We start from the raw sequence: 11,823 nt of genomic DNA, 5'->3' as shown, positions 1-11,823 counted from the left end.
GTATGCTCTCAGAGTTACACACCTTTTAACAGGTAATTTGGAACCCCCAAGTTACCCTGGGCCACACTTTGAGACCCACCGGTATAGCAGAGTGTTTCCAGTGAGCCAACACACGGTACACAATATCAGCACCCTGACTCTGTTTGACCAGAATGGAACAGAGCCTTAACACCTGTGAAGGAAGTGGGAAGAAACCCAACTTCTCTCCAAAATGGCTGCTGTGCCTATTTACGCCTCTGGTCGGGGTTGCACCACCTCACACAATGTTCAAATGTAGCCTAGTTGTAACGTAAATGGCTTCTAAGTCAAGACTTACGCATTACTAAAATTTCAGCTGTTGCACCACTCTAACGTATCTGTAAGTAACTACTAAATATTTACACCAGCCTTTGGGCAGCACTAAGTCCTTACTAAATAACCTATCTCTATGGGAGTAGAGCAACTTCACTACTAACGTGGCAGACAGCATTATATCGGCTATTTAATTAATTCAACAATGAAACGACCCATCTGTTTAAAACATACATTAAGCCCTATATACATTTCGGCCATTTGAAATTGGCAGAGTATTTCTATATTGCAGGATTGATACTTTTTAAATTAATTTGAGTACTTTTCAACCACTACAGCACAACAGCGAATTGAACGGTGCGCTCTCTTCCCCTGTGTCTCCAAATATGCGGTGCCCTGCGCTACTTCACAACGGGGGAAAATGTATGAGGCCAAATAATTAGTGATACAATCCGTTTGCAGGGCAGTGCGCTGCGCAGGGATGCGCTTGCCCTGTGCACGCATATCAGTGACTTGTGTACATGCCCGTGGAGAGATGGAGGTCTCTGTTGACAAAAGACGATACAAGCTTTATTTCCTTACTAGAAACAGTTCGTTTTCATTGGATTCGGGAGCTATGACGTCATTTTATGCGACTATACATTACTTTAGGAACAGTCTACGCATTACTAGTTACGTTATGCCTTAAGAAGTCGTGGTGCAACACCTGTTAGTAACTCACTTAGTTACAAACTAACTAGTAGTTACTAAGCCTCTAGTAAGGACTTTACACCCTAACTTAGGGCAGAACTTACGTTCTGGTGGTGCAACCTGCCCCTGGTGTAAAGCGTATTTGGGTACTTCTAAAAGCACTATATAACGTTGAGATTTGTCCATGTGACCTCTGACCCTTAGATTGTCCGCCATTTGTAATTATATGAAGAAAAAAAAATCTATCTCCTCCTGAGATTTCTTTGAGCAATGTGCATGAAATTGACTTTGGACCAATATCTACAAACCCAGTTGGAAAAAAAAGGTTTGTAAATGAAAGAATTAAGCCTCCAGGGGCCAATGAATTTGCAGTTTTAAAAAAGTCATTCTTCTGCTTGAATGCAGTGTCATATTTATACAAAACTTTGCAGTATGGCAGAGCAGTGATTCTCAACCTTTTCAGGCCCGATCCCCAAAATAAGCATATTTTAACTGGGAACCCCCCACACTGATGAACACTAAAGAGTTACATTTTGTATAACACGGTTCTATTGTGATTGTTGCTAGGCGTTGTGAGCATGAAGATCGGCTATTTTCACAATTACATCCTCTAATATTTGACAATTTTACCAATGTTTAATTTGTCATTTTAAAGGTATTAAAAAGTCCTTAAATTGTCACTTTAGAAATGTGCATATAACCTCTGTCTATACTTTGTTACTGTTGAGTGAGAAAACAATGTTGCACATCAGTTTATTATAGGCCTATATAAACATCTACTTATGAAAGTTGTTGGTAATTTATACAACTTTTCAAATAGGCTTGATTTGACCCTAACCTAATTTAATATTGCACTACATTACTTCCTTAGTAATACAGAGCTCACTGATTAGTAGTTTTAATTGTAATCGTTAATATGCATTTTATGTGACAAAGCTCAGTCAGTCCCTTCTCTTCTAACAGTTATGAGAGGGCTTACAGCAAGTGCCCTCAGGCAAGTCTATACAGTAAATACAATAGGCGACAGGCCTGCTATTTGAATTCCTGTTTTCTTATATGAAGTGTGACATAAAAATAATTGTCTGTAATGTGTATCGTACTGCAGGGGTCACTGGAACCCAGCGGGACAAAATGAATTTTACACTCATGGAGATTACTTACACTAATTTTATTTCAGAATCAGTTGATTGCATACCAGTTTATTTAAAGACAGGGTGAAATCAAAAACATGTTTTTCACACTTTTAGAGCATATCTGTAATATGGCCATACCTAACACTAGATGCCAAAAAAATAGAAAATAAACAATTTTTGTGTATATTTATATCAAAGGTCCCTAAATAGGCCATTCTTAATGACTTCCTGTGAACAGAAATTCAAAAAGTGATGACATAGACAGGTCTGCTTGCATATAAAATAATAATGAACCTTTGATTAAATTCACCTGTTTGTTTCTCATTGCTGGCTCCCATTACTCCCATTACTCAGATTTTAAATCCCATCGCCTGAAGGGCTGGTCCCCTCGGATTGGTTCCGAAACACACAGGTTTCCTTTTCAAACTGAAACTTCAAAATAAAATACCCAAAATAGTCATTTCATTGGGTCTTTAAAAATAAAAGCAGATAAAAGAAGTAGCCCTGCTACAGGCTTGTTATAATGTTCAGCGTGTTTTATAATGATATATTATGGAGGAAGAAGTTTGTCATACAGCAAGTGTTAAAATTAGGTTTTTAAGTAGACCCATTAACTATTCCCCTAAAAAAAAACATGAAAGGAGTGCCCAGTACTAAATGGTCTAGCTCTGCTCCGGGAAAGATAACACGCAATACTTTTAGATGGATATGAATGGAACCAATTAATGATATAATCCAGGGTCCATTTATTAGTTCCATTTGTACACTTTTCGTTTCGTTTTTCTTTTCCAACGGCAAGTAAGAGAAAGAAAAGAACTTGCCAGTAATGAGCTTGAAAATAGAACTGTATTGAATTACCATTAGTACACAATTCAATGAGTTTTATTTTGAAGAGCCACTACAGGAAGTTTGATAGTTAGTTATTAGACACTTCAGGGATGTTCTTCTTTTCTTTTTTTCTTTTTTTTTTTTTTTACCAACATGAAATTATATGTATGGAATATGGAATTACTGATCTTTCAATCATCCATTGCAGTAGTGGTGAGACTCATGGTTTTACTGCTTGTTCTTGTTCTCTCTGTTTTTTTTTTTTTTTTTGATTGGCACTTTTCACTCGAAAGATTTCAGCTAACAAGAAGAAACCCAAAATACAAAGGGAAAACATAATTGCTCATAACAAACACACCAGTGCTGTCAACCTCAAAGACACATGGAAAACAGAAAAAAAAAGAATACATTTAAGAGAAATTCCTTGGAATGAAAAGGGTCGCAGATCAGGGAGCTATTAGTGAACTTCCAGAGATCAAGTAAATCACAACCCATGTCAAATGGCAACACTATTCGCCACCACCTCTGGGTCCAGGTATGTGTATGGGACATCCAGACTCAGGTTTCTGCGCTGCACATCTGCACTGAAGCTGCCAAGCTCTTTTTTGAAATGTTGCATGAGACTGAGTGGAATCTGCTCAGTGAAATGCTCTTCTGGGTAATGGCCAAGACCAACCTGAGGAAATAGAAATGCATATTCTAATAATGTAGGTAACACAACACGTTTTCAGTCTGTGTATTCACAATAGTTACAATACATACATTTGACCTCAGAATTCAGAATTAGAACGTAAAAGCTGCATTGGCAGGGCTATTTTGTCTGTGATGTCATGCAAGTAGCTAACACTGACAAGCTGAGGTATTTCCTCTCGATTTCAAAATAAGAAGCTCACGACGTAATATGATTAGTCTAATGGACTAAATTAGAATTACATGACACACATGGTGACTGACTTTTAGGGAACAGCTACCGGTATGCAGAGGCCATGGCGACCCTTTCTGCGCATAATATATTATTTTAACCGCCCCAAGCCGTCCCACCAATAACAATTCTTGACCCAGCCCAGCCCACCTCGCGGGTTAACCCACGGGTGCCCATGGGTTCGGATCGACCCGCGCATCACTAGTAGATGACTATTTAAACCAATCAGATTGCTTCGTCAGAACTACCTGTTGTATAATTAGGCGTCATTTTTGGTTATATGACACTAAGAATATACAAGCTCACGACCCTCCAACTTGTGAGCAGTAGCTGTGCATTGTGGAGGAAATTATATGTAATGGAGAGATTTACACACAAACTCAGGATATAAGAAGAACTATTCCTCAGGATATAAGAAGAACTATTCCTTGAGAAATGGGAGAAATGGACTGAATATATAACCCAACAGAATGAAACCACACATGGTTAATATGGACTAAAATGTGATGATCAAAATTATGTGAACATTTTTACCCTGTGAAGATACGTGCAGGGGCGTCACACCAAATTCTGGGCCCTGGGTACAGGATTCGTTGCGGGGCCCCCCATGAATGTTAACTATTGAAAAATAGTAGATATACAAGCTCACTGCTGCGAGCTTGTAGATCTGCTATTTTTTTTTTTATTGTGAAAATGTGTGCAAGAAACCTATGTTTCCAAGTCAGTGGTGCTCAAACTTTTTCATGTCAAAGGACCCCCAAAATGATATGTATTTGGCCACGGACCCCCCATCTCAAAATATTTAGTTCCATAGACCGCCCCCCCCCCCCCCCCCCAGAAGCAAAATTTGAGTTACAAATGTTCGCTTAAAATATACATACTGTATATTCAAAGATTTGCACACATTTTCGTGCACTTTTCAAAAATAGCAGATCTACAAGGTCGCAGCGCGGCACTCTGTGCCGCACTGTGAGCTTGTATATCTGCTATTTTTCAATAGCTAAAGTTACTACCTTGGGCCCTAGTAAGTCAGTCCCACTCCCCCCCCTTTTGACGCCCCTGTGTACATGTGACAAACTGCAAATAAAAATTACGTTCAAAAAAGTGTGCCGCGTCTTGGGCTTTTTGCTAAAAGGAAGGGACACTTACAAAGTCAGAGGACTGTTTGCTGAGCGTGAACATGGTGGCCATGCCTTGGACCGTGGTGTCCTTGTCAGGAAGGGTTTGTAGCATGGTGCTCTCAACTGAGCTCTCGTAAGTCCCGTTGGCGGTGGCGGGATGGGGACGTCGCAGCGTGATGGGGGTGTTGGGCATCCAGCCACCATAGTCAAACTATAATATTAGAAAAACATTGGAAACTATAGGTCACTTTAAGCCCATTTTGTATACTATACTGTATCAGTGTTGATTTCGTCGACTAAAACTATGACGAAAACTGTTTGTCGACTGCGGGTTTTTTTCACTGACGAAAACGAAATAAAAACAAAATAAAAACTAAGCTGTGATGACTAAAACTAAGACTAAATATATTGATAATTTCGTCAACAAAATAAAAAACTAGACTAAAACTAGTGGAGAAGAGAGTCATTTTATGTTTGGTTGCTCTCAGGTGTTCTGCGACGCGTTGTGAGCTTGTAGATCGGCTATTTTCAGCACGCAACCAAGTGTAAAATCAGTCATTATGATGCCATCAAGGCCTGCCAAAATACAATTCTACGGTTGACTAAATCAACTGTAGATTTAGTCGACTAAAATCTTATGATATTTAGTCGACTAAAATTAGACTAAAACTAAAACTGTTAGGGTGACTAAATTATGACTAAAACTAAAAGACATTTTATTCAAAAGACTATGACTAAAACTAAATCAAAATTTGCTGTCAAAAACAACACTGTACTGCTTATGTTTACATATTTTTTTAGCAGTCATCTCCCTCTGCCAGACACTATATTGATGTGCTGGGGTGTTCCCTTGCAGAAAGACGCATCCCTCTGGCTGTATTTTGGTTTTGTTCCACTGTTTATGTTGACATTCATCACAGGGAGAGCTGGCCAGAGATCTTAAAGGACAACTTTAGTTTTTGTTTTTACAACAAGGGTTCATATTTTAGATTGTAATTAAAGAATATAAAAGATGAGTGTTAAATTGATTTCCTTTACTTCTTTCTATTGTTTTAGAGATTCTTATTTCAGTGGTTGGGGGCATGCGTACAAGTGGCTAAATATGTCATTTTACACAGAATAAGCCCATTCCCAAGATACAATGCAACCTTTCATGGTTGGATGTGACGTAGGGGGGCTAGAAGTGTTACTGTAAATAGCAACAAAGGCTTATTGTGTCTAAAAATACATATTTAGCCACTTGTACACATGCCCCCATGCGTACGCATGCCCCACATTTTAGCATGGTAAACGTGATAAAACAACAGAATGAAGCAAATGAAAACATTTTAACACTCACTTTTTCTTTTCTCTAATTATCTAAAATATGAACCCTTGTTGTAAAAAAACAAAGTTGTCCTTTAATTGCTCCCTTTGAACTTCAAAGGGGTTCTGCACTGAGGTAATTGACTGGGCCATAAAAGTGTCAAGTGCTCGTTAGTGATCTCTCTAATCAATTAAAGCATCAAAGCCAGCTACCTGTTTGATGCCTTAGAGGGGAGGGGGAGGGGGGAATGTGTTTGTTTACACACAGACTTGCCTAGGTCCCCTTTAAGATGTTACATGTAATGTATCATGTTATGGTTGGGACACATCTGTAGCAATCTTTTCTTTTTCTTTATTTTTTTTTCTTTATTTTTTTCATTGTCTAATGATATAATCCTGGGCGTTACTCTCCCTCTGCCAACCTTGGGTCTTCAACAGGGGGTCTATTTTCGGCGAAGAGATTTGGTGTAGAGGGGGAAATTAATGTCAAGTTTATTAAAATTATATGAATATGAATCCAAAATTGTGCTGTCAAGCAATGAAACCATATGGAATCTACGAAAAGGTTGTGGGGTCCCTCACTGCTTCATCTCTCTATCAACTAAGGGGTCCTTGGCCTGAAAACGTTGAAGACCCCTGACTTAATCTAAAAGGACACATCACCTGTCCAGAGTTGACGGCAGAATGCTGGGCGGAGCATGTGAAGATCACCATGGTGACGAACTTCACCAACTCTTTCACCGAGTTGAGACTCTGAGGCACTCCTGAGTGTGGACAGAACACATGGAAGAACACAGGGGCGTCACAAGGGGTAGGAAAGTGGGACTGAGTTACTAGGGCCCAAGGTGGTGGAGGGGCCTTAATTATTTTATATTTAGCTATTGAAAAATAGCAGATATACAAGCTCACAGGCACAGCGCGGCACCGAGTGCACCGAGTGCAGCGAGCTTGTAGATCTGCTATTTTTGAAAAGTCGTGAAAATGTGTGCAAATCTTTGAATATATGTATTTTTTAAGCAAACATTTGTAACTCAAATTTTGCTTCTGGGGGGGTCCCTGGAACTAAATATTTTGAGATGGGGTTTCGTGTCCAAATACATACCATTGTGGGGGTCCTTCACATGAAAAGATTTGAGCTCCACTGACATAGAAACATAGGTTTTTCAAAAAAAAACCTCAGAAGGATTTGAAATATTCAAAGATTTTCATGATTTTTCAAAAATAGCAGATCTACAAGCTCGCAGCGCGGCATGTGAGCTTGTATATCTGCTATTTTTCAATAGTTAAAGCACAGGGGCCCCGCAGTGAATCCTTGTACCCGGGGCCCAGAATTTGGTGTGACGCCCTTGGGAACACAGTTGTTGTTGGTCAAAGGAATCAAGGAATTACATAACAATTATTGTAGACCAGGGGTCTTCAACAGGGGGTCCTCAGAGTTACTCCAAGGGGGCCACCAAATCTCTGTGTGATAGGATCATTATTTTCAATGAAAACTTGAACCCTTGCATCCCTATTCTAAGGAGAACTTTAGCCAACAATAGCAGCTCTACAAGCTCTTAACGCCTCGCACAGCTTGTAGAGCTGATGTCGTTGGCAAATATAGGTTTGGTTTAAAGTGAAATGGTCAAATACTAAGTATCAGTGGTTTGAGTGGTTAAATGTCATAGACTGATGAAAGTGCTTTCATAAAATCGATGAAGATCCCTGGGGTCCCTGCTTTATCTCCCTCTCAGTTAAGGGGTCCTTGGCCTGAAAACGTTGAAGACCCCTGTTGTAGACGTATTGGGGCAACAGGAACATAATCAAAATGAAAACAATACCTATGCATAGATTGTTGATCTGTAGTTCGTCGCTACATACCAAAGCACAAACCGGATCATTAAAGATGCGCTGCACTTTGTCTTTACGCTAGCAATGTATGACAGACAGGTGCTGGAAGCTCAGAAAATGGGGCTGTGTGCACGTGGCCCCTAAGTGTACCTGAGCTTGCTTGGGAAAGGAACCCATGCTCAAAGATGTCCTGGATCCACTTCTGCAGCTCACAGTCTTTTTGGACGTAATCATCAGTCTTGTAGTAGAAGCCAATGATCCCCTCAACAAACCTGCACAACACAACACAACCTCAGCGTCTTTTGATGATATTTTGATCTTTTACAAAAGCACCTGTTGATGCTGCTGAGCTTCATCCTAATATGTTTTACATTGTATTTGTATTGTACTGTTAGTTGCTTGCGACCGTAGATCGCAGTTTAGTCTGTGAACGCTGAACGGTCACAGCTCTCACGCCTGACACTGTGGTTCCCCTGACACATCACTGTGAAATCAAAGGTGACATCACGGTGATGTCAGATACTCAGAGCAGGGATCTCCATATATGGGCATAAAAACAGGTGACATCACAGTGATGAGCCAAAATGAATTACCTCTTGTTTTCCAGGCTGTATACTGTAGTAGGTACTAGTTTGTTATCAATAAGCCGGGACTTGAAGATTTGAGACAGTATACCCATGTATCAGCTTCATTTCTCTTGTGTTATAGTTTGAATTTTTTTTGTTCCATCATTACCAAATCCACTTGTTCATTCTGCATCCTGTATGGAATCTCTCTCATAATTGAATAAAATAGGTCTCCTGACCTGAAAATGCATGTTCTGTTGACTAAAGAGCTGGAGCGACATGGAGACTCCTGTTACTGAACAAACGCTCCAGAATGAGTTCTATCCGAATATACTGTGAAGCTATTTAACCCGTATTTATCAAATAAAAAAACACTTATTAACACATGTGCTTTTAAAATGTGACAAGTGCTTCTTCAGGGGGTTCGATCTCCAGAGTGGCTTGATATTTATGGGACATTAGTAATAGTCGGGGGATATCTTAAAAAGTCCTGGAATAAATTCCTTACCAAAAATGTTCTTCACCAATGTGTTTGTAAAGGTATATATCCTACTTGTGAATGATGTCCCACAGTTTGAGTCCGTCCTCCCTGTAGTAGTATCCTGGTATAGACTCCATGCCACGGTCACTGATGTCCTCGGGAATACAGAGAGACCTGTAGGTCAACGAGGACGTGGATCTCTGCAGGATCGCCAGCAAAGCAGTTCCACCTGAAGCTGCATACTGGAAAAGAAATTCACCCCCGGGTGATTTTGTATAATATGTGTCTCTGTGTCATTTCTGATCTACTGAGTTCCATTTGATAATTAACGTCTGTGTTTGGAGAAAACACAACACATTTTTACCCTTCTTACTTAAAGGAGTAGTTCACCCCCAAAATGACTTTCTTTCTATTAATTACACATACCATGGAGACTTGAATTCAATAATATTTTTGAGTTTAATTATTTAACAATAATTTAATAACAATAAATGGACCCCCATTGATTCTGGACGGGGACCCAAATGCATTTTAGTCCCCATCCGGAATGGGGATTAATTTACTATAAACGATCTTTTGTCTTATAAAAATATATATTTTTGAATTCAAGCCTCAATGGCGTGAGTAATCAATAGGAAAAAAAAGTCATTGTGGGGGTGAACTACTCCTTTATTATTAGCTAGTTAGAATAGAATAGACATGATTGCCTTTCCACAAGTGCATAGGAATTATTGTATCACAGCTCAAATATTATATATATATATATATATATATATATATATATATATATATATATATATATATATATATATATATATATATATATATCCTACCATTCTCAATAATAAAAAGGTATACTCGTATTTTGGGGTGTAAAGTATTTTCCTACCGTATTAAAAAATCCAGTGTCAGAAATCAGCGTATCTCGGGCCAGGCTGTTGATGTGCAGAGTGTAACGGGTGTGAGGAATCAGAAGCTGGGGGGGGGATGACAGTATTGGAAATGAGTTCTTAAAAGTCATGATAACTGTATCATGTTATACCATCCATCCATCCATCTTCAACCGCTTATCCGGAATCGAGTCGCGGGGGTAACAGTTCCAACTGAGACCTCCAGATTTCCTTATCCTGAACAACTTCCTCCACTCCCTCAGGGAGTAGACCTATACCGAGGCGTTCCCTAGCCAGTTTGGAGATATAATCCCTCCATCTGGTCTTTGGTCTGCCACGGGGTCTACTCTCCTCCCAGTGGGACGCGCATCGAGGACCTTCCTAGGAAGGCGCTCGGGGGGCATCCGTATTAGATGCCCGAACCACCTAAGCTGACTCCTTTCCAAGTGTAGGAGGAGCAGCGGTTCTACTCCAAGTCTCTCTCGGGTTACTGAACTTCTCACCCTATCTCTAAGGGGGGTAACCAGCCACCCGTCTGAGGAAACCATTATAATTGTATTGCTAATACTGTATGTGAAATGTGAATATATGTTCATAATCTCAATAGGGCTGACTTGTAAAAATCGACGCATTGTCGTCATTAATGTCCGCCGCCAACACGTCTCATATGCACTGCAGTTCATGGATTTATTTCACTTTAAAGGCTTAAGACAATGTTCATATTACTGTTTTATTGTATTATGTATGTTGACGTGGTTTACTTGATTTTTTATATATATGTGTGTGTGTGTGTGTGTGTGTGTGTGTGTGTGTGTGTGTGTGTGTGTGTGTGTGTGTGTGTGTGTGTGTGTGTGTGCGTGCGTTTGTGTGTGCAAGGGAGTGATGTATATGTTTGCCAGCAGAAGGCGCATTTCTGCTGTACTGTGTATGCTGCTGCTGTGCCTTTTGCCTTTTTGTCCCTCCGCAGCCACCATAGGCTTTAGTTTTTTCTCTTTGTTTCCAAAGGTAAGGAGGGATTCTACACTGTGCCACTAAAAACTATATAAAATAGTATATCAAAGTCTGAGTTCATTCTAAAACCTTACAGAGCATGTTTGTTACAAGAGGCATGTGTTGTGTTAAGGATTGTACTGTTTAGTTACTGTTCCTGTACATTTAGTGTGTAAATAATGTTCATACTAATGGCTAGCCCCTTACGTTTCTGAATTTACCTTTTTGTTATATTTTGATGTCGGTAAATACAGTCCCTTGCTTGTCGATTGGGTCTCTCTGATACCCAACGCTACCACTGTCTGGTCTCGGACGAATACAGCGTCGCTCAGATGTTGTTAAGATTCTTTAAAGATACCCAGAACTGCCCTAGGAGAGCGCGGAAACGTGTGCGAAGCGGCGCTAATCGGCGATGCCGTTAAATATCATTAATTTATCTGTGAAAATGTAGCAGCTTTTGCCAAACTGTATCTCGCTTCCTCATTACGTCACATGTCCCGCATAACCGCGGTGTGGTTGGCTACGTTCCTTCCTCTGATCTATCAGAGACAGGCTGACACTACCAGCTAGCCAAAAGACGCCGCGGGGAGGTGGGACATGTGACGTAATGAGGAAGCGAGAGACAGTTTGGAAAAAGCTGCTAAATTTTCACAGATAAATGAATGATACTTAACGGCATCGCCGATTAGCGCCGCTTCGCACACGTTTCCGCGCTCTCCTAGTGCAGTTCTGGGTATCTTTAAAGAATCTCAACGACATTTGAGCGACACTGTATT

The 11,823-nt window shown here is 40.0% G+C and overlaps 1 protein-coding gene across 1 annotated transcript in view; it reads right to left on the bottom strand.

Annotated features, from left to right (window-relative positions):
- Positions 1-3,438: 3,438 nt before the first annotated feature.
- LOC308289489 (polyunsaturated fatty acid lipoxygenase ALOX15B-like) overlaps positions 3,439-11,823 on the bottom strand; it is a gene marked incomplete at both ends in the record, with an annotated part of 28,415 nt that continues 20,030 nt past the window's right edge. The window contains 6 exons of the mRNA XM_080731177.1: positions 3,439-3,618; positions 5,014-5,196; positions 6,954-7,054; positions 8,271-8,392; positions 9,240-9,409; positions 10,057-10,143. Coding sequence (XP_080587303.1) covers positions 3,439-3,618; positions 5,014-5,196; positions 6,954-7,054; positions 8,271-8,392; positions 9,240-9,409; positions 10,057-10,143 — 843 coding nt within the window. The remainder of the gene's footprint in view (positions 3,619-5,013; positions 5,197-6,953; positions 7,055-8,270; positions 8,393-9,239; positions 9,410-10,056; positions 10,144-11,823) is intronic.

This window comes from Nannobrachium achirus, assembly GCF_963921795.1.
Source record: "Nannobrachium achirus genome assembly, chromosome: 8".
Classification (NCBI taxonomy): domain Eukaryota; kingdom Metazoa; phylum Chordata; class Actinopteri; order Myctophiformes; family Myctophidae; genus Nannobrachium; species Nannobrachium achirus.
This window is presented reverse-complemented; position numbering and strand designations above follow the sequence as displayed.